We start from the raw sequence: 26,830 nt of genomic DNA on the forward strand, positions 1-26,830 counted from the left end.
AATAGAAATCTTAGACCATTTAATATTATTCTACATTAGGGATTTTACTTTTATATTAATATTCTCTATTACGTGGCAGGTCCATACATGCAAATTGCCATGCATGTATTTGGCGCGAATTCGAGTCATATTATTCGTGTAAGCTTATATTCCCAATAGTAAGAACAAATAATTAGAGGGGAAATAAGAAGAAGAAGTGCTAAGCAATAAATTATCATCTTCAGGAGAAAAAAAAGCTGAAAGGGAGGAGCAATACAAGTATTAGACTATGTTTTTATGTCAAGTCAGCAATCTAAGTTTTAATCACTTTGTTCTAGGTTTAAATAATGTTTAGAAACAATATAATAATCCTTAGTGTGATTATTGTGAATGATTTGTACGTGCATAAGTTTCTTTAAATATTTATCACATTTTTATTTATCAATATAGAATTTATGATTTGAAAAGTATTGCATTCTACAAACCTCAAAAAGCGAGTATCCTAATATCCAATTTTCATTCCACCTTTTTTTCTTACCTTTCTTTCCTTATTAGATTGGAATGCACAATGCGATTCCAAACACTTAGGTTACTTGTTTATTTTCCTGTTCTGAAGTACCTTGTTGTAATTCCTTTTCTACCCGAGCGTGCACCAGAGATTCATTGGAATTAACGTGATTTACCTGCTTTTGCAATCTAACACTTGTATTATTAATATTGTTGGACTGCATATGACCTGTATTAGTTGTATTAGTAGATAGATTTATATTAGTTTGAAATTGATTTCCCAACACATTTGGATTCGGAATAATTGAAGGCATTATTGGGGTATAAGAACCCATAAAAGGCATAGTGTATCCATAAGGTGAGTACCAACCTGAATATGCAGCAGCCATGGCAGCCATATAGTCCGCATGGTAATTACTTGGAATACTTGTACCGCAAATAGTAATGTTCGAAGAAGGCATTGCTTTAGTTTCTTGTCCTGGCATGATTGCACCATATTGATCCAGTGTAGATTCAGCAATGTTCTTTACAGTGTTAGAAGCAACAGACTGAACAGGACCTTTAAGGTTCCCAACATTCAAAGCGCCACACTGCAGCTTTTCAGCATCTGAATCTTCAGATTTATTAGATTCTAATCCAGTAAGAGGCGCTAGCCCATATTGTGAAAGCAAAAATGGATTTGCACGGATTGAAGTATTAGCATAGTTCCCACTCGAATTTGATGATATCGCGAGGTTAGCGGCGGCCGCATATGCGACTTGTTGCTGCAAATAATAATTTGCTATTTGAGCATGCTGTAGAGCGACCAAAGTGTTATAATCCATACCAACAAAAGGATTGGTGGAAGCAGTTGAAGAGTTTTGATCCATAAAATTCGAACCAAGCTGGCTTTGATTTGCAGGGAAGAAACTCAAATCAGAAGAGTCAAGAGTTTCTGTCTTGGTGTTGGGTTTAAATCTTTTAGATGAGACTGTGGTTGTACTGGTTGATGGGTTCATATATGCACCTGTAGTCTGCCTCTCTACAAGCCGATCGGAATCAATTTGGTTTGCCATAAGTGCCAAAAACAGTTCATCAGAAGAAACATTTTCTCCAATTGTAGAAGTCACGGGAATTGTGGCGGAAAATTTGGATTCATTTTGGTTTGTGTTAGAATTCTGCTTGTGTTTAGCTGTCACATATTCTCTAGCAGATGTGATAGGACTAGTAATCCCGGCAGCATTCCCTTCACTACTGTCCATTTTCTTAATAATCTCGCCATACAGTGTTGCAGGATTAATATTGGAAGTGTTATAGTGAGACCAAACCTCATCATCACTTTCAGGAGCAGGAAAGTGAAGCATAATTCCTTTAGTCCTTCTTGCTTCTTTAAGTGCTTGAGATCCAACATAAGGCTCTTCCCCTTCTTCGTCACTTTCTGAAAATCTAAAATGTTTTAAATGACTTCTTCTATGCAATGGACTATTAATCAACAAAAATCTGATGGCAGCCTTTTCCGCATCCCTGACAGTAGCATATGGCTTATTTGGGCCTACATAAAAGCTTTTAGAATACTTTCTAGTAGCCCATGTAAATCTAGCATAAACTCTGCTTTCTTTATCTTTCCAATATACCCCAATTTGATTGTATTTTAACTGTCTTGAACCAACCTCGTGACTTGTCGATGAACGACGGCCTGTTTTGGAAGTGTTTTGTGTTGATTGCACCAGTTCTTCAGCTCCTGTATCAATGCTAATAGGATGAATGTCAAAAGCAGATTGTTCTTCTGGCTTTTCCTTGGAATTTTTATTTGTAAGAATGTCCTCCGTTTTTGAATCTTCGGTTTGTACATCTAAGTTATTTGCTCCAGCAACCGAAAGAACACTATTTGAATCACAAAGCTCGTTAGTAGTTATAGTAGTTGTCAAGCATGAATCATCATCTTCAACATAAGAACCACTTTTACTAATTGTAATTGGCTTTGTAATATTATACTCATAAATACCTGTGTTTGTAGCATCAATTGGAATGGTATTACCTTCTTGTCCCAAATCCAAAAATACCTTTTGATCATTAGAAAGTGGATTCACAGCTTTAATCATTTTTGAGAAATTTTCTTCTGCTTCGTTTTCCATCTTCTCTTGATTTGTTCCTATTTTTAATGGCCTTTCCAATTTGTTGATAAAGTTACTAACCAGAATGACTAGTAATACCTTCTTTTATCAAATAAGTCGACTCAGAAATTACTCAATATACGCAGATCTCTATTTTATGATGTTTTCCTCAGTTTAACCAACACATAAAGAAACACACACACTCACACTCCTGTTGTGGGGTAGAAAATCTGGTTTTGCTTCTCAATCGAGCAACTTTTCTTCACTTTATTAACCTTCAAAGAAAAACTGTTGAACACACGTGTTGTTACTTTACTAATAAATTGAAAAAAGCCAGTTTTTTAAAATGTTTTTATCTATTTTATTCTCTCTGAATCTCCAAAATCTATTTATGAATTCTCAGTTCTAACCTGCTTTTCCTGTGAAAAAATGCTTATCACCTTGTTCTCACTTCAAATTCTGCTCCTCCTACCCTGGTATCTTCACCAATATCTTCCCTTCTTGATCTTTTGGTTCAGAACCTATGGATTTTTATGAAATGAATGGTACCGATACCACACGTGAGCTGATTTAGCATGCTATTAATGTGGGCAACACGTGGATAGGGCGGTAAAATTGAATCCAATAATTTTATTTTATCTAACGTATAGTAGTCTTTTTACTAATTATAGTAAATTATTAATTTCAAATATATATTTATAATAATCCTTTTTCACAGATTTCACTGGCCAGACTTTTATTTATTTTTTCTCCCAAAAAAAATTATTATTGCATTTTTTGTTCCGATTTTTAAAAAAAAATATTTTAGAATAAAAAAAGTAATTGAAAAAATTTTACACGTCACACATTTCTGATTTCTCCTAAAAAAAATGTTTTTGTATTATTTTGCTTATGTGTCGGTATATTTACCGGACTGTCCACATAACACATACGTGTTTTTTTCTCCATGCATACATGCATGCAAGCATTACATGCAATATATTGCTGGGAGTTTAATGCAAAACACAATGATTTCTCTACTATTAAGTTTTAAGTCATTTAAAAGTGTGGTTGATTTTTTCTAGGTATTTGATTTAGATGATATTTCACTTAGTGGGTACAAAATCTGATTTAAAAAATTTGTTCTTGTACACTTAAGTTTTTATAATTTTTGTATACCGATTTTTTAGCCCAGAAAAGACTAGTGGTTATATTTCACGAAAATTTGAATTCAAATTCTAGTTCAAAGCAGTAGATTGATATCTCCAGGTCTGTTCGTAAATATAGCTTAAAACCAATAAACGCATTAAACTAGATTTTTTAAAATTCTAACATTAGATCAAGAAAACATACATCCTTATCGTGATTATTATTTATTTTTATTTTTTGAGCCGATAATCTAATAATTTAATTGCAAAATTTAAAGTAAATACACTTTGGCGGTAAAAAAGACAAACATGTCGAGGGAGGGGACACTTCGAGATTTTTGACTTCTCGTAAAAAAGTAAAGAATCGAGAATGAGGGAAAGGGATTAAATAAAAGAAAATTATTATTTAGAATTATTCAAAGTATTAAAAAAAGTTGAAAAAGATTTCTGTTTAAGAGAGAATAAAGATTAAACATTTAAAGTAATATGAACCAAGCCTAAAATTAAACAAGAAAAGATTGTCAAGTAAAGAGTATAAGGATTGAGAAATAAAGTTTAGTATGGGCGAAAAAGAAATAGTAGATGGATGCGTAGCTGCTTGCCATATTGCCTATGCCTGCTCTGAAGTAGCATTCACGTATCCAATCACTCCCTCTAGCACAATATCCGAGGTGGCAGACTCATGGATGTCTCGTGGACGACGAAATATTTTCGACCAAGTTGTATCGGTTGTTGAAATGCAGAGTGAGATGGGCTCTGCAGGTGCATTACATGGATCTTTATCCGTTGGTTGCTCTACAACGACCTTTACTGCTTCACAAGGATTGTTGCTAATGATTCCGAATATGTATAAAATTGCTGGTGAGCTTTGGCCATGCGTATTTCATGTTACGGCCAGAGCCATCGCAACATCTTCACTCTCTATTTTCGGAGACCACAACGATATTATGGCTGCTAGACAAACAGGTTGGGCTTTTTTGGGAGCTATGACAGTACAGGAAGTCATGGATTTGGCATTGGTCTCACATGTAAGTACATTTGAGTGCAGTGTTCCTTTTGTTAATTTCTTTGATGGATTTAGAACATCTCACGAATTACAAAAGATTGATATGATCAGTTATGATACTATTAAAAATATCTTTCCATATGAAAAACTTAAAGAGTTCAGAGAAAGAGCATTGAATCCCACACACCCAACTCTAAGGGGTACTGCCACAAGCTCTGATGTCTATTTCCAACTTGCTGAGGCAAGAAATAGATATTATGAGTCCACTCCAGATATTGTACAGAGCGTTATGGATCGTCTGGCCAAATTGATTGGTAGAAGTTATCACCTTTTTGATTATTATGGACACCCTGATGCAGAGTTTTTGGTCGTTGTAATGGGTTCTGGCGGTCTCACAATTGAGGAGATGATTGACTATCTAATGGAGAAAAGTGATGAGAAGATCGGTATGATCAAAGTCAGGCTATTTAGGCCTTGGTCTGTCGATGCTTTTGTTAAAAAAATCCCTAAGACTGTAAGAAGAATTACCGTTTTAGAAAGATGCAAAGAAAGTGGTTCTCTTGGAGAGCCACTCTGTTTGGATGTATCTACCAGCATTATGAGATCCGAACTGTGCAATAAGAGCATTTTGGTATTGGGTGGTAGATATGGTCTAGCAAGTAAAGAGTTTACTCCAGGAATGGCTTTAGCAGTATGGGAAAACATGGTCAGCGAAAAACCAGTCAATAATTTCTCTGTTGGAATTGATGATGATGTCACATTCAAGTCTTTATTTGTTAGGCAGCCAAGGCTGGATTTGCTTACGAGTGAAACAAAGCAGTGCCTCTTTTGGGGTCTCGGCTCTGATGGTACAGTTTCTGCTAATAAGAATGCTATCAAGATTATTGGGGAGTCTACAGATCTTCAGGTTCAGGGTTACTTTGCATATGATGCAAAAAAGGCTGGTGGAGCTACGATGAGCCATCTTAGGTTCGGCCCAAAGCCCATTAAATCTGCCTATTTACTCCAAAGATGCGATTACGTTGCAGTACACCATCCATCATATGTCCACAAGTTTGATGTTTTGGAGAACATTAAGCAAGGAGGCTGCTTTGTACTTAATTGTCCCTGGAGTAATTTGGAGGAGCTTGATCACGAGATTCCTTCAAATATTAAGCACCAGATTGCATCTAGAGATGTTAAGTTCTACGTTATTGACGCCCAAAAGATTGCCCAGGAGTCTAATCTTGGGAGAAGAATCAACAATATACTTATGGTCGTCTTTTTCAGCTTGGCAAATATCATTCCGTTGGATCTTGCAATTAAGCTCGTGAAGGAAGCCATTAAAAAAACTTATGGTAAGAAGGGAGATGCCGTTGTTAATTCAAACTGTAAGGCTGTTGACCTTACTCTGGAATCCCTTATTCAGATAACCTATTATAAGTCTGCTTGGCTAAGCAAAGACGAGGATGGAGAGAAGGCTTCTACAGCTCCTGAAATCGGGAATAAGAGCCAAGAAACAACTAAATCCACAGTTTTGAAACAAAAACCGAAGCACGACGTAAATCAATTTGTAAAAGATATCCTAGGACCAGTTAATGCCTTGAAAGGTGATAAACTTCCAGTATCCATGTTTGACCCTACCGGTACGGTTCCTCTTGGAACTGCTGCGTACGAAAAAAGAGGTATTGCCATTTCCATTCCTATTGTTGATATGAATAAATGCACTCAATGCAATTACTGTTCAATAGTTTGCCCACATGCAGCGATTCGTCCATTTCTATTGGATGAAGCAGAGTTTAAGAATGCACCAGAGACAATGCATATACCGAAGGCCAAGGGAGGCCAGGAGTTCTCATCATATTACTATAGAATTCAGGTAACACCACTGGATTGTACTGGTTGTGAGTTATGCGTACATGCATGTCCGGACGATGCACTTCGCATGGAAAATCTTCAAAGGGTGGAAACTGTGGAGAAATCTCACTGGGATTATTTGATTGACCTTCCGAATAAAGCTGAAAAGTTTGACAGGACAACAGTAAAGGGTTCACAGTTCCAGCAACCTCTTCTTGAGTTTTCTGCAGCATGTGAAGGGTGTGGAGAAACACCTTATGTAAAGTTGTTGACACAGCTTTTTGGTGAGAGAATGGTTATAGCAAATGCAACAGGCTGCTCCTCAATTTGGGGAGCATCCTATCCTTCTGTACCATATACAAAAAACCAGAAAGGATATGGCCCGGCTTGGGGTAATTCTCTTTTTGAAGATAATGCAGAATATGGATTAGGAATGGTTGTGGGATATAGACAAAGAAGAGATAGACTTAGAGATTTGGTTTCCGATGAAATTTTGAAAAATATTGGTGATGAAGAGGAGTTCTTGGAAGATGAGGGTCATTCAGTTCAAAACAGGAATGAGATTATTACCAAGTTTGATCATTTGAAGGATTATTTGAGATCATGGCTGAAGAATATTAGGAATGGTGAAGTATGCCAAAGCTTGTTTGAAGAAATATCAAAGTTGCTTGAGGATAATTTGATCAACAGTGATAATTTTGCTCAGGTATTAAAGAAGAACCGAGTTGAGCTCTTGAAAACGCTTTACTATTCTAGAGATTTAATACCCAAGATTAGCCATTGGATTGTTGGTGGAGACGGATGGGCTTACGATATTGGATATGCTGGCCTTGACCACGTTTTATCCTTTGGAGAGGATGTAAATATCATCATTTTAGATACTGAGGTGTATTCTAACACAGGAGGTCAGGCATCTAAGAGTACTCCTTTTGGTGCTATAGCAAAGTTTGCTCAGAGTGGTAATTTGAGACAAAAGAAGGATATTGGATCGATAGCAATGGAATATGGGTCGGTGTACGTTGCATCAGTTGCTTTAGGAGCAAATTATTCTCAGACTATTAAGTCTTTATTGGAGGCAGAGAAATACCCAGGAACTTCTTTGATTGTTGCTTATTCAACTTGTATTGAGCATGGCTACACCAAGTATAATCTCCAGCAGGAGAGTGTTAAACTTGCGGTAGAGAGTGGGTACTGGCCTTTGTATAGATTTAATCCAGAGCTGGTTAGAACTGAGGTTGTGGATAATTTGACAACAATAGTATCTTCTGGGTTTACTTTGGACTCAAAAAAAGTTAAGGTTGATATTGAGAATTTCCTAAAGAGAGAGAATCGTTTTTTACAATTAATAAGGAGTAACCCAGAATTAGCTTCAATGGCAAAAGATAAGTTAAAGGCTCATTCAGACAAAAGGTTCCAGAAAATGAAGGACATGTCTGAGAATGTAACAGTAACGGCTTTGAAGGATCAGATAAAAAAGCTCAAGGACCAGTTAATTTCCATTCAAAATGCCAGTAAGACTGGCGAATTAGCTACTAGTGGCTTAATTAATGCTGATTTGCTTATTGAGCAAGAAATGCATGTATTATACGGTACAGAGACAGGGAATTCAGAAGAAGTTGCTCAGTATATACAGAGCCAATTAGTGTCAAGGGGTTATTCATCTAGCTCATTGAATTTGGATGATTTGGATGTTGATGAATTTTTGAATCCAGACAAGTTTTCTACGGTAATAATTGTTACAAGTACTTCAGGACAAGGAGAGTTCCCAGGATCGTCTGGAGTACTATACGAAGCTTTGCTTGAGAAACACATGGAGAATAAAGATGACAAATTCTGTAGTTTCATGAGATTTGGAATATTTGGTTTAGGTGATTCCAACTACGTTTTCTTCAATGAGGCAGCAAAGAAATGGGACAAGCTTTTGACAGATTGTGGAGCATTAAGAATTGGAGCATTGGGAATGGGAGATGATCAGTCAGAAGAGAAGTACGAGACTGAACTAATTGAATGGTTACCGGATTATTTGCAATTAATTAATGCTCCAGAGCCAAAACATAATGAAAAGAGTGAGATTCCAAAGAAGACTACTTTTAAAGTGACAATACTGGATTCTTGTAGAACTGATATGTTGAATGAGGCAACCGGCACGTTATGTGAGAAATTGGAAGGGAATTGTAATGGTAGGAATTCACAATATAAGCCAATAATTCCCCCAAATTCAGTATTACTTCCCGTAATAGAGAATAGGAGAATAACAAATCAAGACTACGATAAGGATGTGAGGCATATTGTATTTAAATTAATTGGTGATGGGAACGATATTCCATCTCTTTCATATTGCTTGGGAGACAGTTTAGCATTGTATGGTCAGAATTCAACAAGTGAGGCAATCAAAGCTATAGAAATGTTTGGTTATAATCCTTATAGTTTGCTCAGGTTAAGTATGAATGAAGACAATGAGGCAAATAGTACCAGTAAGGTAAATCAGAGATATAGTTTATTGTTTGGACACGATATAACTGTATTGCAATTGTTTGTGGAATGCTTGGATCTTTGGGGAAAGCCTAATCGCAAGTTCTTCCAAGAATTCTACCGTTATTGTAGTGATCCAGAAGAGAAGGTTCTGGCAAAGAAGTGGGCTCAGAACGAAGGGAAGAAGCTGATTGAGGAATTTTCATCAAAAACTGGGACATATTTGGATATGTTTAAAATGTTCAAATCTGCAAGACCAACTCTTGCTCAGCTTTTAGATATTGTTCCTTTTATAAAGTCGAGATCATATTCAATAGCTTCTTGTAGTAAATTCGTGAATGGAGAAAAAATTGAACTTTGTGTAGGAATAGTGGACTGGAAGCTTGAATCAGGTGAGATTAGGTATGGACAATGCACAGGTTTCTTAAAAAGACTACCAATGTTGGACTCGGAGCAAAAAATGGACAGTATTACCAGACTTCCTTCAAATGTTAAAGCAAGTGCTTTTAACTTACCTTTTGATTATAGATCACCAGTTATTATGGCTTGTATGGGCACTGGAATTGCACCTTTTAGAGCCTTTGTTCAGAATAAGAAGTATATTAGAGACGTATTAAAAGAAGAAATTGGGCCAGTAATATTATACTTTGGCTGTAGATATTATGATATGGACTATTTATATCGTGAAGAACTTGAGAATTATGTAAGAGAAGGGGTTATTACTTCTTTAAATATTGCATTTTCTAGGGACCCAAAAGGGTATAGAACATCTAACTGCAAGAATATTAGATATGGCCAAAAGATGTATGTACAACACTTAATGCTTGAAAATAGTCATGAGATTTACGAGAATTTGATAGAAAAGTGTGGTTACTTTTATCTATGTGGTACCAAACAGGTTCCCATTGATATTAGAAAGTCAATCATCCAGATAATTATTAAACACGGTTCTACAACAGAGCAGGAAATCTCTGAAGAAGATGCTAATAGTGTTCTGAATGATATTCAGATAATGGGTAGATATAATGTCGAGGCCTGGTCATGATAAGAAATTATATTTAAATTTAAAGAAAACTTGAGAACTGAGACGCTACTATTTAAAAAATAGAGAATTTAAAGTTTTTCAATGATTTTTGATATCAAATATGATTTTTTTGTAGTTCTTTTTAAATAAATGATTTTTTCTTAAAAAAGAAAGCAATGGATTATTTAAACCTTAATAGAAATTCTATTAATTTTACTTTTTAATTTTTATTCAGCCAATTTCAAATATTTATAAACTTAATGTCTGTCCACATTAGAATTCTTTTTTTAATTTTACATACCGGCATCACATGCACTTCTACGTGTAAATTATCTTTATCAAACAACAATTGCATGCGCACATTCATGTGTACAGTACAAATGCAATGAAAGGTCCCCTCGAATATGCGTCAATAAACATTAATGGAGATAGGCGATTCTTAGAAAAGAAAAATTCAATTGAAATTAGTATCGAAAGCTGTCAGCAAATCGGGTGAATAAAAAATTTAAGATTAAAAAGCAAAATGACATTTTTAACGGTTGAAAATATTGAATTAAACCCTATTTATTTTTCCAAGTGTTCGACTTCAAATTGAATTCCCAAATCTTGGCACTGTTTGATAGCAGAAACACCAAAAAGGGCAGAGGGTGTAGAAAACCCAGAAGTTTGCGGAAGATTATCGTAGTCAAAAATGATTGAGAAGGAACAAGCGAGCGCTAAGACTGCTGAGACACTATAATTCTCAAGATCTCTTGCCTGAACAACACACTTATAGTTCTTTCCTTGCATTGTAGTTCCAACAAAGGTTGACTTAATGACAGTATCCCTAGCTTTTGAAACATCTGGCCCTGCTCCGATAAAGTATGGCGCTCCACAATGAACCATTTTTGAAATAATATATCTTTCAGACAAGAATCTCCCAATCTTGTCCTTGAAACAACTGGTGAGGGCAGAAAGATAAGACTTATTGACAGATCTTGAAGAGAAAATAAAGTCCATACCATATGGATATCCCATTTCTTCATTAGCAAAGTGAGCATACATTGAGTAAGCGCTGGAAAGCATATTTGGTGAAGTCCATGCCTGAATACTTGAGTTGTAAACTGGCCTAAAAGCAACTCTATTCTTTTCAGTAATTTCCGCAATGTTGCTAAGGCATAAAGTTCCGTTACACAATCCATAAGGATCATACTGTTTTATTTCGTCCTTTATTGGGTCATTTATGGACAATAAAACACTCTTCACTGTTCCATAGCTTGCTGATTGACTATACCCATCATGCTGAGCATAGTGTAAGACTTCTTGGCATGGAAGACCACTTGTTTGCGCTGCAAAGTTTTGTAGATGTAGTAAGCCTAGATCAATTACAGCTGATACGAACCCACAACTTGTGGCAAACTTCAAACCCTTGGATGCAATTGAAGCCCCATATAATCTCTGCATTCTTTTCGACCAAGCAAGTTCACCACACAAATCTATATAGTGTGTGTAATGCTCGCAGCATAGACTCACTATAATCTCACCACATTCAGTGTATGGCCCTGAAACATTAATACAAACTTTCGAGTTAGCAATGCACTTGCCAATTTCCTCGTTATTGTTACATACAAACATTGGAACAGAAGAAATCATTTCTTCACCTTTAGAAGTACCTGTTTCTTTGTCCAACGTCTCGATAAGACGCCTTCTAAGGGCTTCCATTCTATCTACGTTTCTTCCCCCAAAACAGTACTTTAAGTTTGTCGTTCCTGGTTTATATGTCCTAACAAGTAAATCACATATTAAATTCCCTGTGAAACCAGTGGATCCCCAAATGAATAAATCATATTGTTTTTGTGGTCCGGACATCTCTTATTAACTATCAGAAGAAAGATTACTCTTGAATTTCAGTCCAAAAGCTCTTATTGCAGAAGAAGCTGTTAAAAATTCAAACTCAGTTATTTGGATTTCGTAACTCAACAAAGCTTCTTTTTAGATTGTTTTATATAATAATTGTTAAATTCTATACCTCTCCCCTCAATTCACTATTAAATATATTAATTACGTCTAGCATCAAAATATAACTTCTTGAATTGTTATAATTATATTATTTATGTTGCACATTGTGTATTATAGTTAGATCTATCCACATAAGTATTAATAAATAATTTAATACATTTCCCCAAGTGCCCGCCTAAATATTGCGCTGGTTCGAATTGAAATTAAATTTAATGCATGGAAATAATATGCATGGCTGAGGAAAGAGTGATTAGGAGGGGAAGTGTATAAATAATTAAGAATAAAGTAATAAAGTGAATAATAAGAACAAAATAGAGTATAAGTGCATTATTCAATGCTTTACACTCAGATATATGTATGTTAAAACAAATATATTTGTACACTCAAAGCAAGTTAGAGAGTGACTTTTGGCTGATTTTACTCTCATTACTTTCAATAAGTGGCTTTTCATAGGGTCTTGATTTATTTATGTTGACGTTTCCTTGTTGGGCTAAATTATTAGCATTCGATTTCTCAGAGGTTTTCATTCGATGAGCCTTTTCTACTTGTTGCAAGTAAAAGTTGTTTTCCTTCTGAACTTGAGTAATTCTAGCTTGAAGTTTAGTTTTTCTAACAGATTTTAAGTATCTATTATGTTCTGTTAGGTTATGCCACTTAAAATTCGATAAATACTTAATACACCAAATATCATCTCTCCAAGCATTATGCCTTTTTTTGCCTCCAACATTAGTGTTATTTAGTGAGCCTGCAACCATTTTCGCAACTTTCTTATCTTTGAATTCGACCCAACCATCAATGTACCTAATGTAGTTTCCACCCTTCATTTTAACTCTTTGTTCATGTTTTGATTTGTCCTCAGGCCTTAGAAAAATTCGGTCAACTTCACCAAATTTGGACATTATTTCTCTAATATTATGAGGTTGCATTTTTGGAGGAATTCTGGAAATATATATAATTCCTCTATTTTTTTCATCATTAATAGCGTTTTCAAACGCAGATAAAATTTCACTCTTCTCTTTAATTTTTTCTGATTCTTTATTAGTTTCTTCTGGAGTCATTTTGGGATATATTTAGCTATAAAATATTATTGTTTCATTAAAGAGAGTAGAAGATAAGACAATAAAAGCCTTTGATTTGGAATTAAAGTAATAGTTTAAGTTAAAAATCTGAATTTCTCTTCTTACTTTTAAAAAGCTACTTTTTCTAAATCTTGTATAATCAATTCTTGACGTAACTGATATGGCTGGCGCCAAAAGTTAGATTATATTTATATATATTATATATATATCACTATAAAAATGTTTAAGAAAAAGAAGTAATAATGCGAAATAAGAATGGTAATTAATATAAGTAATGGTTAATGATAGTACTAAAGATATAAGTAGGTGAATGAAGGGAAAGATGCCCTGAAGTAAAGGTAGAAAGAAAGGTAGCTATTGCTTCATTAGACTCGTGTATTTTATTTGAGCATTTATCGTATTTACAAGTTTAAAAGAAAAGCTTAATAGTTTGAACTTGGGTAGAAAATTGATTGACCATACAATTTTTATAAGTTTTTAATTTAGTAATTTCTTTTAAAGGATTTTGCACTATTCATGTTTCCAAATAAGTTCTTTTTATTGTTACGATTACCGATTTTATTAAATCTGTCATCTTCACTATCTGAATCAGTGTCACTATTGCTATTACTACTACTATCTGATTCACTATCAGAATCTTCATCATCTACATTAAGGATATCACCTTCGTCATCTTCTTCTAGTTCGTCATCTTCATCAATAGCTTCTCCTGTAAACCAATATAGTGAGTATGGAATCAATTTATCTCTTATAAAGACACCCATTTCATAATCAGTTTCTACAGTAGATTCGAGTTCCATGATGTCAAAACGATCCATTTTTGCAAGTTCTTCGTCAGAGGGAACATTTAAGGATTTAAAGAAGTTAAAGAAGCTTTCTCTATGGACAGTTTCAGTCACAATACGAACTTCTTTGGACTGTTTATGCCTTTGCCTTCTAACAACAACTTCTTGAGTGGGATCTTTTCCTTGCTTCCATTCAATCTTGCTTACTACAGTATTGCTTAATAGTGGCTCATCGTCTTCTAGGAAAACCATAACATACTCCTTTTTAATATTGGTGCCTTCAAAGAAAGGATTTGGAGCAAAGTTAAAATTTAGAATAAAGCCAGATTGTTGTTCTGAAGTCCATTCTGTAGTGATATTCTTAAGGTATGAAAGAATAGGAATGTCATACTCTTCAATAGCTGACCCTAGCATTCTACTGTTCCTCATTGCAGTAATCCAAAATTGAGGTAGTCCAGGAGTTCCAGATTCTTCAACAGTACCTGATTCCAAGATTTGATCTCTTCTATAATAAATCTGGTTATACTGAGCTTCATATTTTGAGCGGAGCTTTCGCATTTCTGCCAAGTACTCCTTTTCTATCAAGTTAAATTCAGTCTGTAAATCTTTTAGTTTTTTTAAAGATTCCCTACTTTCTTCAGATAAATGTTGCTCCAATTCATCTATTTCCTCTACTTTGTCTCCAGAAGTGCTGCTGTTCATCCTAAATATTTTATAAATATTAATAATTAGAGTTAAAAGATGCTATCCTTAACGACAGAAAAACGATTTTGTAAATCTTGACATTAATTTCTGACCCTGTTTTCTGGGCGGGAAAATCCGGCCAGTTGAACAGGCAGTATTTTACAAAGTATAATTAGATAATTTGTAACCTTTTGACTAAAACTACCACGATTTTTTAATATTGGAAAAGAATTAGTCGATTCAGCTACAAAAGAGATTAGTTTTAGTGCTTTTAGATCTAACATAAAATTACTGGTCTTCTTAGAGTTAACTTCGATTATTTCAAAATAAAAAGAATTTTTACATTCTAAATTTATAATTATTAATTTTTTTTTTCACTGAGATTTTATTGTTTTTACTTACGTGTCATGTGTTTTTGTTTTTTTAAATCAATAAGTAAATTGCATGCAACACCGGTATAGGAATAATCAAAAAAATTTATCCACATGCAAATATTAAAGAATGAATGGAAAAATATACACACAACAGTTATGGTATGAACTAGAAAAAATCAGTCAAGAAAATAATTATAAAAAATTGCATAAAAAAGGAGAATAAGAGAGAATATCAAGACACAGAACAAAGAAAGTTCATTAAGAATAAAAGATTAATTGCGCTTTATAATTCATATTAAATGAAATTAAAATAGAAAATCCCATTAAAAAAAAGTAATAATAAATAAAAATGATTTATTACAGCAATGATAATGATTATATTGAGGATAATGTCTTTGGAATTTTGAATAACGAGCAGGATTCGATCGAAAATTTGAAGAAGGGTGAGTAAAAACAAATAAATGTTAAATTTGATGATTAGTAACAAAGTATTTAGCAAATATCATATATGAGGAGATTAATCAGAAAATTGCCAATGAGAAAGAGAATACAATAGAGATTAACGTAAGTTAAATAATAGAGAAATCAGTATGTTTATCATAGGAATATGGTGAGCATTATTGGAATATAAAATTAGTAATATTAATTATCTTTATAATTTATTATCGGATAGAGCCAGATCGAATCATTAATACAGACAATTGACCAGGTAAAAGAGATGGAGGACCAAATCATTGACTATTTGAAAGATCAAAAGGCTGTTCAAGAAAAGGCAAGAGTTGAAATGAGAAATAAGTATGAAGAATCACTTAAGGAAAAGAATTTAGATCGAAGGAGAGTGGAGGAGGAATTGAGTAGAGTAATAGATCAAATTAAAGAAAAGACTGGAGAATTGACTAAGATGGACGTTATGATAAAAGATGTATCTAAAGATAATGATTCAATTTTAAAGGTATGTTTAGAATAGTTTAATAATATTTGCGACTATAAACTCTTTAATTAAAAATAATACAGTCAATTGAGAATTGGACTGAAAAGAAAAGCCAGTTTAGAAGAGTAATTGATGAGCAAGAAAGAAAAAGGGAACAACTTTCAGATTTGGGTAGTTATTTGTCTGAGAGGTTTAAGAGCTTGAATGATGAGTATAACCAAATTCTTCAGGAGAAGAAGGGTTTAATTGCTTCAAAAGATAATTTAGAGCTTTTGATTGAGAAGTCGAAAAAGGAAGGAGAGGAGAAAATGAGAGAGTTGTGTATAGCGGATAAGGAAATAAAGGATGAATTAGAGACAAGGATGAATGAAAATAATAATATTTCAGCAGAAATAGCAAAATTGAAAGAGAAGAGCGAGGCAAGTGAGAAAAAGAAAGTGTCAATTAAGGAAGAAATCATTAAATTAGAAAATGATCTAATTTCAAAAGTAGATGAGATTAAATTAGGCAAGGAGGAGTTATTGAGAATTAGTGATGAATTGGATAAAAAAAAGCTAGAAACCTCCAAATTTATGCAAGAGTTGATTGAAAATAAAAGGTACTTGGATGAAATCAACGAGTTAAATATTTGCTTAGAAAGCAAAAGAGAGAAATTGAGACAAATTGATGCAAGGAGCGAAGTCAGCAACAATTATTACAATTTAATAGAGTTGGAACATATTAATGAAGCAAATCACTTACTTGAGGAGGAAATTGTGTCATTGAATTCAAAAATAAAGCAGGATGAGAAATTTTTAGTCGATGAAATTTCTAAATTGAAGGAATCAAAGGTACCTGTTTCAGCTGAAAATATTGAAAAATTATTAGCAGAGTTTGAGAAGGAATTGGTGGAACAAAAATTAGACGAGATTTCTTTAATTGAAAATTTGGGCCAGGAAGAAACAAAGATTGATGATATTTTGAGCCAAATTGCTAAAATACGCAAACTATTGAATGAGTACGAGAATTATAACAATAAAAATGAAGAAGTTTCAAATAAGAAAAGAAAGGGAAAATTAAGAAGGAGTAAAGCTAAGAATACTCAATCTATGGAGCATATATTAATGCAGTCATTAAGAATGATCCAAAAAATAGATCAATCTAGAGTAGGATCGATGAACCAAAGCTCAGATATTAAAGAGATTCAGGAAGCAGCTTACAGTATTAAAGCCGAAAATGACAATAATCCTGCAATAAAGTCCCTTGAGAGTCCAAAGAGTGGGATGTCCGGTTTTGGAAGAAGAGTAATGATCTCTAATAGAAGACTACTGACGCCAAGAAAGGTAAGTTAGGGCAAACAAAGAAAAATTTAAATTTAACATTACATAAACAATTCTAGGGTTTATTTGCAACTATTCCACAATCTAGCCGTCACAGGGGATCTAGATGTGGTGACGACGATACTCTTTTTGGATCTGACCTATGACCTAAGTTAAGAAAAAATTAAATAAAAAAGAATTCGGTCTTAAAAAACTCAAATTACTCTAGAATGAGTCTTTAAGATAAGTGGAGACGCCCTCATGAGTGGCTGACATTCCTCTCTGGCCCTTCTTCCAGTTTGCTGGGCAAACTTCACCATGGGTTTCAGTAAATTGTATTGCATCAATAACACGCAAAGTTTCCTCTACTGATCTTCCCAATGGTAGGTCATATATTACCTCAGAACGAACAATACCCTCTTTGTCAATGATGAACAAACCTCTGAGAGCAATACCGCCCTGCTCGAGGAGTACACCATAGCTCTTGCTAATGGCATGGGATGAGTCGGAAATTAGTGGGAAGGCGACTGGCCCAATTCCACCTTGCTCGAGAGGTGTGCGCCTCCAGGCAGCATGGGAGTATTGAGAATCAACTGAGACAGCGAGGAGCTGTACCCCCAACTTTTCGAAGTCCTTTTGTGCTTGATTGAATGCTAATATTTCAGATGGGCATACGAAGGTGAAGTTCAATGGATAGAAAAACAAGACGACGTATTTTCCTTTGTAATCGCTCAAGGAGACCTTTTTGAAAGATCCATCTGCCATTACTGCTTCGGCAGTAAAGTTTGGTGCTTCCTTTCTAACTAAAGTGCTCATTTCAATAAACTATCGTAAGCCTCAAAGTGGAGCAGAGATTAAAAAGTTTTTAAAATAATATTTCGCCCAATTTATGGAAAATTGAAATAAAATCCACAGAATGAATTTATTGAATAAATTCGTTATACCTAAATTTCTCCAGTTAGATGCTCGAAGAAATGAGGGGTAGTTCCCGGGAAATTTCTCCAGGTTGGCGCCAGAGGTTGTAAATAAATGCATGTAAGAAAATAAAGTAAAAAATAAGAGAAAAATTAATTGGAGTGACCTTATCACCTAAGTTGAGAGTTATTGGAATATAAAAAGTATTGAAAAAGCAGTAATTGGTTGGAGTATTTTCTTGGTTGAAAACGAATACATAATTTTTCAAGTTGACCAAATATAAGTATTAGGTCAAATTATTCCTATTTATTAAAATGATTGTAATTCAGAAAGTACAGTTGAAAGTGTAGATCCAGCCTTTATAGTATTAATTCTGAATAAAGGATAGTTATCCCAATAACTGATCATGGAAAGGCAGAACCTGAATTGACAAGAATTACTATGTATAAAAGATTACAGTTAATAATTTAAAAAAAAAAGATAGTAAAAAAAAGTTAACGGATGATTCTCTGGTTGGAGAAAAGAGTAACTTACTTAACATTCGTAACAAGAACTGCATGATTAGTTTGGTTAGATAAGAACAATATATGGTACTTGATGGGTGTAGAACCAATATTACCCAAAACACTTAACATCGAGGAGTTGATTATTGCATTGAGAAGATCTGCATTGATAACATTCTTTGGAATTCCGTCTCTATATAATGGGGAAAAGAATAAATAAGTATGGTAAAATTGAAGATTATTAGGTATTTAACGTACATTTGAATGAGAATATATTCCAGGTCACTTTCCTTTGTAAATGACCATTTACTCATTTCTTTTAACCTTAAAAATCTTTGAAATCTCGGAGCTAATGTTTATTAATCTAATAACCAACCTAACGGATAATCGCTACAAATTCTTACTGCTTTTTTAATATTTTTGTTGCTTTGGAAGAAAAGTCAAAAAAAAAACATTTCAGCGCCAAACATTCAACCGCCAAATGACGTGTAGCAAATTGAGTAACTTAACCATGCAAAGTATGAAATAGAACAGTTTGCAAAAGATAAAAGCAATTGGAATTAGATGAGAATTTGAGTGATTGAAATTATTTGGGGCTTGAGTGGTTTAAAAGCAAAAGGTGGCATATAAGGAAAAAGTGGGTTGGTTAAAGTAAGGGAGAATATTGATAATAAATTATTAGGGAAATAAAAATAAAGTAGGAATGTTGTTTCACCTGGGGGCGTTAACATGGCTGAGTTTATTTGCTCATTATGCAAAGCTTCAGATGGATTCCATCGATTTTTCAAGCAACTCAGACCAAGATGACTGCAGAATCCGATGCAATTTAAATTTTTTTCCATATTGTGCAACAAATGGGGTAACTTATATAAACGGATGTTTTTATATGAGAGCAAGGTGCTTGGATCCGAAAATTCAACTACAAAAGATGCCAGGAATACCATGTGGAATACTTGGATCAATGGATGCAACTAAATATACAGGATGTGAGAAAGGGTGTGCACCAGTAGAGTTTCCATATTGTGGTACAAATGGCGTGACTTATATAAATAGCTGTGCATTAGATATAGCTATGTGTGAGGATGCAAATGTTCAGTTAGCAAGATTACCAGGTTTGGCATGTGGAAGTGAGACTAAATTTGATATTTCGAGTTCAGAATGTGACGGATTATGTTCAGAGCATTATATTCCTTATTGTGGTTCTGATGGGAAAACATATATTAATTATTGTGAATTTAGAAAATCTAGATGTAGGAATCCAACTCTTTCAATTGTTGGTTTCCCAGGATTACCTTGTGAAAGCCAGATTTATGATGAAAAGGTTATTGTTCAACAAACAAAAAAGATTGAATGTTTAAAAAAAAATAAATGTTCATCTATATTGATACCAATATGTGGATCAGATGGTGTAACTTATAGGAATCCATGCGAATTTAAAAGAGCAAGATGTAGAGATCCAAATTTAAGAAGATCAAATGTATTATTACCTTGTGGGAGTAAAATATCTGATGGAGTTGAAAATATTATTGATAAAATGCCAAATACTACATCAACTGGTACTACCAGATCATGCTGGTTTAAATGTACAAAAGTATGGGAATATCCATTATGTGGTTCAGATGGTATAACTTATAGCAGTTATTGTGAAATGAGAAATGCTTTATGCTTAGATCCAGATTTAAGGCTTGTCAAAATTCCTGGAGTAAAGTGTTCTAGTGCTTTTCAGTTTACTAATCCCGTCAAAATTGACAAATGCCGGGATGATTGCCCATTTGGTAAAACATTATCATATATGTGTGGAAGTGATAATAAGACATATTATAGTTACTGTGAATTCAGTAATGAAATGTGTAGAAACCCCGAATTATATTTAGCAAAGCCCATGGGATTTCCATGTAGGGAGGAAGATAGAAATAAGGACTTGGAGTCTATAGCTAAAGAGTATCAGACCATGGATGAGGTATATTTTGGCATTACAAATTTCAAATCCAATGCTTTTGAAGAAAAAATTGAGGAATCAAGACTGACTGAGAATTCGATTATTGTGATAAATAATGCAAATTTACAAGAAGATAATGCCAGGAGTGAGATGGAAAATAACTCAGGTTTATTATTTGATAATAGAATTTACGATAGTAATAATTACAACCATATTGAGACTAATAATACATTGCATAAGAATATGACCGGTATGCTTGGTTATGAGGTTCACATGTTAAATCATGGATTGGAGACAAATAGTTGTGAATTTGATTGCAGTTATTCACCTAGAATGGCTCATTGTGGCAGTAATATGCTTACATATCCATCAGGATGTGCATTTCATAGGGATCAGTGTAGAAATCCAAAATTACAACTTGTGGCAGAGCCTGGTATACCTTGTTCAGAATTAAATGATTTCATGATTTCTCAAGAAAAGATACAGGATTGTTTGAGGGATTGTACTCATTCTCAAAAGGTTTACCATTGTTTAAATACTGGAGAGACCATATATAGTTATTGTGAATTTCTTTATTTACAATGTTTAATTCCTGGATACAGAATAGTTGGCCATGCAGGAATTCCATGTGATGATATAAATGATTACAAGTATTTTAAGAATTCAACAAATGACCAGAGTTCTGATTATAGGAACGATGATGAAACCAAAAATGATTATAGGGAGAATGATTTTGGCGGTGGTGGTGATTATTCTGAAAAGAGAGAGCGTGAATTTCAAAAAAAGATCAGGGAAATGCTTAACGAGATTCCTTCTTATAAGTATACTGGTTTATACAGGATGAATCATAACTATTAGTAATTAAGAGAATCGTAGCGGGAGTAAGGTTTATATATATCTAAGTGTATTCATTGCTTATGGTATAGTGAAATTGCTTCCATAAACTGGAACAAAATAAAGTAATTATAATAATAGAAATAACATTATGGTTGAATAACGAGTAAACTTACAACCTTAATTCTGGCTTTAATCGAAGAAATATCATGGTTTAGCTTTTCAATTTTACTAATGAATAGCAAGAAGGAGATAGAGGAGTTATTTTTATAAATAAATATAATAATAATTTCTAATCTTTTTTCTTTCTTTCTTCTTTTTAGTTGAATAAGTGGTTTAAACTTACCTATGCTCAAATTCTTGTTTAAGGCTTAATATATAAGGGATTTCATCGAGATTAAGTTCGAGAAAGAATCCAAATGAAAGCTCTACACATATCTTGGATAAATCAGGACTATGGGAAAAATACCAAAGTATTTAATATTATATTCCATATAATTTATTAAAAATGATAGATAAATAAAAAAATAAGTCCAAAAGTTAAACTTACATAAGAGTGTCAACAAAAACATCGCATCCAAGATTAGTTCTTGTATTTAGTTCGCTTAAATTCATCTCTTTAAAAATTAAAATATTTCTTTCAAGCTTTTGTCTGTATGAAAAAGAAATTATAAGAACAGTGGCCAAATCATCATTAAAAATGATTTCAAGTTAAAATTTAAGCTTTAAATAAATTTACTTACATCTCCTGAATCTTAATTAAGACTTCTTCTTTCTGTTTTAAAAGCTTTTCAAGATCTTTCTGCAGAACATTTTCAAGAAAATCCTCGTATTTATGAATTTCCTCTATTTGATCTTGCGTATTCATATTCAATATTAATATTTATAAGAAATTCTAAGTTAATATGTATATATCTATCTTTTTTCCTCTATTTCTCTCCTTTATTTTTCTATGTCCTTATTCAACAACAATAATTGGTTCAAATTAAACTATTAAGTCTAATCTGTAATAATTCTAACACACAAATATTTCTATATATATTTGTTTTATTCACAGCATAATTTTCAAAAAAGGCAAAGATTAATATTATTTTTAGGGACGTCAAAAATTTTGCCGCCAAAGCTATCAGTTAATTATTTAAGAAAGAAATGTGTGAAATAAATAAACAAATGAGGTTTAATATTGAAGGTAGGGAGAGGGTAAAGTGAAAGGAAAGGATATAGTAAATAACTGTTTTATCGCAGGTCTATTGCTATTGAATTAAGATTTTCAAAAAGATCAAGATAATTTACATAGAAATTACTTTCTATAATGAAAATTTTTCTGAATCCTGGTCAAAACTAAACTTCCCGCCTTTTTTTTCTAAAATAACAATCAGGAATCACTGGGTTTTTCCTGATTCCAATTCTCTCATAAGTTGTGAATTTATAGAAACAATGTAAAAGAAAGAAAAATAAGCATTAATTAAATCCAATTACCGATAAATTGAGTTGATTCTAGTTTAATTGGAGCTTATACTAGAAAGATTAGCATCCAGATTCTCATTATTGGTATTGGAAGATTGTGATGTGGGGCCTTGGGAAGAAAGAAGTTTTTGACTATTTAAGTTTGAAAGCTGAGATTGAGAAGGTTTGGGGGAAGAGTTTGAGGATGTTTGGGAGCCAATGAAGTCTTGAGAATCGTTGTTGGAGCTCTTTTGTGAGTTGATTTGGTCTTCATCGCAACAAGATGTAAGGTTCTGATATTCTTGTTTAGTGTCCCAACCAATATTAAATCTAGTGAGTCTTGGAGATTCACTAAGGATGATTCTTTGAAGTTTATCAAGAATTGGAATATCAGGGGGATTGTCTTCAAGTAAGGGATCAGTGTAAACGTTGTGTACATAATATCCTATTCTGATAAATTCTTCGTTTCGATACGATCCAAGAATTAAAACTACTGCCATTCCATGTATATCTTCAGGAGGGATTTTTGTGAAATCTGGAGAAGGAGCCTTAAAGATAAATTTGAGTGCTCCTCTTGTTATTGGTCCCAAAGCAATACAATCAAGTTCTTGGTCCATATCTTTAGATTCTGCACAGCTAATATATACAATCTTCCATTCAAGATCTTCTTCCAGGTTTTGTAGACATTCAAAAGAAATTTCGAATTCGAATGGTTCCGTAATTTCTGTTGGATTCTTGAAAACTTTAACTGATGTTACATTTACTAGTGACATTTTTTTCCTCTTTATTTCTATTTTTGTCTTACTCTATATCTTTTCTATATATTCTTTTCCTCTATATTCAATATCTTGCAAATTTAACAGATTTTAAGTTAATAGAGTAAAAATTTAGCATAACTATCCACAATTGAAACAAAGTAATAGTGTTAGTAGTATTAGTAGTAGCAGTTGTAGTAGTTGTTTTTCTATACAAATTTCTGGAATTACTTGAGTGAACACACAAATAATTACTTACTATATAAAATATGTTACATTTACATATAGTGACTATTTTTCAGTTTGTCTATACCTTTCTCAAGTATTCAAAGTTCAGAAACTTGTAATCTATATTTAATATTATCTTTTTGTTTCTTTCCCCTCTTTTTAAAAGAAATATTACATATTTTAACTGATATTAAAATAAAATATATATTTTTTTGGTGTTTGGGCGGGCTCTCTCCAAATATAATAAATTAATACATTTTTTTTTTCCTGATCCAACCGAGGTTGCAAAATTAGGACAAAAGTAAAAATACACAGCAAAAAAAACTATAGATTGTGAAAATAATAAAGGATAAGATTTATTATTGTTACTAAGTGAATAATAGTTACAATTATAATAATATTTCAAAGTCATATTCACAGGTTTAGTACAAATTAGATGAGTTTTATTTTTCCTCTCAATTTTACATATTAATTAAAGGTACCGACCTAATAAACTAGGTGGGGGGCAATCACAAATTAATATTAATTTATAGCCATTCTAGATTTAAATAATCCGAGTTAAAATTAAGATAGATATTTATAGATATATAAAAGAGAAAGAATAAATTATAAGTAAATATATTTGTATATATATAAATATATATTTATATTGTAAGTAATTATTATGAAAGATTGAAGAAAAGTATAAAGGATGGCAGATTTAATAATGGGAGTGGATTATAAGGATAAAAGAGAATCTGTTAAAGAATATGACTTAGGAAGAAATGAGGATATTGTTGAGTTAATTCGGATATTGAGAATTCAAGAAGATTCTAGAAAATCTTTGGAAGAGGAGATACAAGTTATAATTTCAAATAATGAAAGCTTGAAACAGGATTTAATATCTAGTAACGAAATGGTTGATTATTGGAAGAATCAGTATGAGATTTGTAATTCGTCTTTAAAAATAATAAATGAAGAATTTGAACAATTGAAAGTTCATGACGAGAATATGAACACATTTAATAAAACATTTAAAAGTATGGAATGCAAAAAATGTGGATATGAATGGAAGAAGATAAGTGTTGAGAATGATTATGGAGATTTAAAGTCAAGAATGACAGATCATGAATTGGAGAATTTCTTGGACATTACGAATATTCTCGTTTCTTCATTATATATGAATGAGATGGAAGGCTTAGTAATGGAAGATAATTGTGATATTAATGCTGGTGATGTTATGAATGAAGCTAATATAGTAAAAGATCAGGAGTTTGAAAGGCTTAAGATTGAGAATGAAGAGCTTAAAATACTTTTAAAGAAGAAGGAGGAAATAATAATGGATTTGCAGAGCAAATTAGGTCAAATGAAGAGTAGATTAATGGTAGAAAATAGTTTACCAAATGTATTTAAAATAGTTGGTAAGGATTTGCTAGATGTTTTATCATCTTCGGATGATACTCCAGAATCTAGTTGTAAAGTTATTTTAAATGATGAAGAATTAATGAATGATAAGAATAAAAAGAATTATTTGGAGCAAATAAAGTCGATTAATAAGAAGAGAAAGATTGCATTTTGTTCAGATAATGATTTAAATAATGATAATGAATTATTGGAGCAGGTTAATATTATCAACAAAATCTCAGACTTTGAGATTGAGAATAGTTATACAAATTTAGATACTAAGACAAATAGTGATAAATGTGAGGAGGGAAATATTGAATATATTGAAAAGGTAAGGGTGGACTCAGAATTGGTGGATGATTTGAATTGGGAAGATGATGGTTGGGAAGAGGAGAAAGGAGAAGAAGATTTGAATAGTAAAAAAGAACTGGGTACTAATATTGAGATTGGAAACGATTTGAGTGAGTTTATTAACGAGGAATTGAAAAGTAGTGAAGGAATAGAAAATAAAATGGAGGTAGTAGATAAAAAGAATGTCGTAGGCTTAACATCATTTTTGGATGATTTTGTAAGCCATATTTCGGGATCTATTAATGATGATATTATTGAAAAGGAAGGGAATAAGGATGAAAGCAGTTTTAAGAACATTTTTGATTCCTATAATAATAATATTAATAACAATAATGTCACTAATACTAATAGTATTTCATCCTTTACAGGATTTGTCTCCAATATCAAAAGCTTTTTTGATGAAAGGAGTAATCCTGTTGTTGATTGGAATCTTAAAAAGATTCAAGATAATTTATTAGATTCAGTGAATAATTCTAAAAATTCGAAAATTTGTAATCAGATTAACACGAATAATGAAGATCATGGTATGAATAATTCTGATTGGGATAATGATGGTTGGGGATTTGATGAAGAGGAGGAAGAGGAGGAGAGACCGAGAAAAGAGGATGAGGAGCAAGAGGAAGTGGAGGGGAAAAAAACACAAAATGATTGGGGTGATGACTTTTTCAGTGAGGAAAGTGATATTGATTATGTTAAGGGTTATAAAGGAGGTAGATTTGATTTGAGAAAGGATGATGATTTAGATGTTATAAATAGTGTAAAGTGTAGTGGTTTATTATCAGAGGAAAAGGCCCAAGATCAAGCAAAAAAGGCTGGGGATTCAAACGATGGTTTTGACCATTTAAATAATTGGGATAGCATTGATAATTGGAGTGATGAGTTTGGGAGTGTAAATAAGGAAGTTGAGGAAGAAAAGGAGAGACTAAGAATTGAAGAAGAGGAAAGACTAAGAAAAGAGGAGGAGGAGAGACTAAGATTAGAAGAAGAGGAAAGACTTAGAAAAGAGGAGGAGGAGAGACTTAGAAAGGAAGAAGAGGAAAGATTAAGAATAGAAGAAGAGGAAAGACTAAGAAAAGAGGAGGATGAGAGACTAAGAAAAGAGGAGGAGGAGAGACTAAGAAAAGAGGAGAGACTTAGAAAAGAGGAGGAGGAGAGACTTAGAAAGGAAGAAGAGGAAAGACTAAGAAAAGAGGAGGAGGAGAGACTTAGAAAAGAAGAGGAGGAGAGACTAGGAAAAGAGGAGGAGGAGAGACTAAGAAAAGAGGAGGAGGAGAGACTTAGAA

At 33.0% G+C, this 26,830-nt stretch overlaps 12 protein-coding genes across 12 annotated transcripts in view; 4 read left to right on the top strand and 8 right to left on the bottom strand.

Moving 5' to 3' along the window:
• Nucleotides 1-563: 563 nt before the first annotated feature.
• On the bottom strand, nt 564-2,600 carry ELE39_002162 (uncharacterized protein; the record flags this gene model as incomplete). The annotated part of the gene is made up of 1 exon (XM_067345012.1): nt 564-2,600. One exon carries the CDS (start codon nt 2,598-2,600, stop codon nt 564-566), a length of 2,037 nt encoding a protein of 678 aa, XP_067202933.1.
• Nucleotides 2,601-4,266: 1,666 nt separating this feature from the next.
• ELE39_002164 (pyruvate:ferredoxin oxidoreductase NADPH-cytochrome P450 reductase PNO) lies at nt 4,267-10,065 on the top strand (the record flags this gene model as incomplete). The annotated part of the gene is made up of 1 exon (XM_067345014.1): nt 4,267-10,065. The coding sequence occupies one exon, from the start codon at nt 4,267-4,269 to the stop codon at nt 10,063-10,065; it is 5,799 nt and encodes a 1,932-aa protein (XP_067202935.1).
• A 543-nt stretch (nt 10,066-10,608) lies between these two features.
• ELE39_002165 (conserved of plant or bacterial origin) lies at nt 10,609-11,892 on the bottom strand (the record flags this gene model as incomplete). The annotated part of the gene is made up of 1 exon (XM_067345015.1): nt 10,609-11,892. The coding sequence occupies one exon, from the start codon at nt 11,890-11,892 to the stop codon at nt 10,609-10,611; it is 1,284 nt and encodes a 427-aa protein (XP_067202936.1).
• A 533-nt stretch (nt 11,893-12,425) lies between these two features.
• ELE39_002166 (transcriptional activator) lies at nt 12,426-13,100 on the bottom strand (the record flags this gene model as incomplete). The annotated part of the gene is made up of 1 exon (XM_067345016.1): nt 12,426-13,100. The coding sequence occupies one exon, from the start codon at nt 13,098-13,100 to the stop codon at nt 12,426-12,428; it is 675 nt and encodes a 224-aa protein (XP_067202937.1).
• A 503-nt stretch (nt 13,101-13,603) lies between these two features.
• On the bottom strand, nt 13,604-14,608 carry ELE39_002167 (nucleosome assembly; the record flags this gene model as incomplete). Its single annotated transcript, XM_067345017.1, has 1 exon — nt 13,604-14,608. The coding sequence occupies one exon, from the start codon at nt 14,606-14,608 to the stop codon at nt 13,604-13,606; it is 1,005 nt and encodes a 334-aa protein (XP_067202938.1).
• Nucleotides 14,609-15,313: 705 nt separating this feature from the next.
• ELE39_002168 (uncharacterized protein) lies at nt 15,314-17,360 on the top strand (the record flags this gene model as incomplete). The annotated part of the gene is made up of 5 exons (XM_067345018.1): nt 15,314-15,407; nt 15,461-15,528; nt 15,638-15,916; nt 15,979-17,217; nt 17,274-17,360. 5 exons carry the CDS (start codon nt 15,314-15,316, stop codon nt 17,358-17,360), a joined length of 1,767 nt encoding a protein of 588 aa, XP_067202939.1.
• A 58-nt stretch (nt 17,361-17,418) lies between these two features.
• On the bottom strand, nt 17,419-18,009 carry ELE39_002169 (thioredoxin peroxidase; the record flags this gene model as incomplete). Its single annotated transcript, XM_067345019.1, has 1 exon — nt 17,419-18,009. One exon carries the CDS (start codon nt 18,007-18,009, stop codon nt 17,419-17,421), a length of 591 nt encoding a protein of 196 aa, XP_067202940.1.
• Nucleotides 18,010-18,417: 408 nt separating this feature from the next.
• Nucleotides 18,418-18,925, bottom strand: ELE39_002170 (uncharacterized protein; the record flags this gene model as incomplete). The annotated part of the gene is made up of 3 exons (XM_067345020.1): nt 18,418-18,547; nt 18,643-18,804; nt 18,870-18,925. The coding sequence occupies 3 exons, from the start codon at nt 18,923-18,925 to the stop codon at nt 18,418-18,420; spliced, it is 348 nt and encodes a 115-aa protein (XP_067202941.1).
• Nucleotides 18,926-19,314: 389 nt separating this feature from the next.
• On the top strand, nt 19,315-21,408 carry ELE39_002171 (extracellular with a signal peptide and 8 kazal repeats; the record flags this gene model as incomplete). Its single annotated transcript, XM_067345021.1, has 1 exon — nt 19,315-21,408. The coding sequence occupies one exon, from the start codon at nt 19,315-19,317 to the stop codon at nt 21,406-21,408; it is 2,094 nt and encodes a 697-aa protein (XP_067202942.1).
• A 268-nt stretch (nt 21,409-21,676) lies between these two features.
• On the bottom strand, nt 21,677-22,252 carry ELE39_002172 (rm CRAc-like protein; the record flags this gene model as incomplete). The annotated part of the gene is made up of 4 exons (XM_067345022.1): nt 21,677-21,692; nt 21,731-21,838; nt 21,935-22,036; nt 22,128-22,252. 4 exons carry the CDS (start codon nt 22,250-22,252, stop codon nt 21,677-21,679), a joined length of 351 nt encoding a protein of 116 aa, XP_067202943.1.
• A 634-nt stretch (nt 22,253-22,886) lies between these two features.
• On the bottom strand, nt 22,887-23,603 carry ELE39_002173 (ASF1 anti-silencing function 1 like; the record flags this gene model as incomplete). The annotated part of the gene is made up of 1 exon (XM_067345023.1): nt 22,887-23,603. One exon carries the CDS (start codon nt 23,601-23,603, stop codon nt 22,887-22,889), a length of 717 nt encoding a protein of 238 aa, XP_067202944.1.
• A 901-nt stretch (nt 23,604-24,504) lies between these two features.
• Nucleotides 24,505-26,830, top strand: part of ELE39_002175 (Low complexity with large Glu repeat) — a gene marked incomplete at both ends in the record, with an annotated part of 4,001 nt that continues 1,675 nt past the window's right edge. The window contains one exon of the mRNA XM_067345025.1: nt 24,505-26,436. Within this exon, the coding sequence (XP_067202946.1) occupies nt 24,505-26,436 (1,932 nt within the window). The remainder of the gene's footprint in view (nt 26,437-26,830) is intronic.

This window comes from Cryptosporidium sp. chipmunk genotype I, assembly GCF_004936735.1.
Source record: "Cryptosporidium sp. chipmunk genotype I strain 37763 chromosome Unknown contig_23, whole genome shotgun sequence".
NCBI lineage: Eukaryota > Apicomplexa > Conoidasida > Eucoccidiorida > Cryptosporidiidae > Cryptosporidium > Cryptosporidium sp. chipmunk genotype I.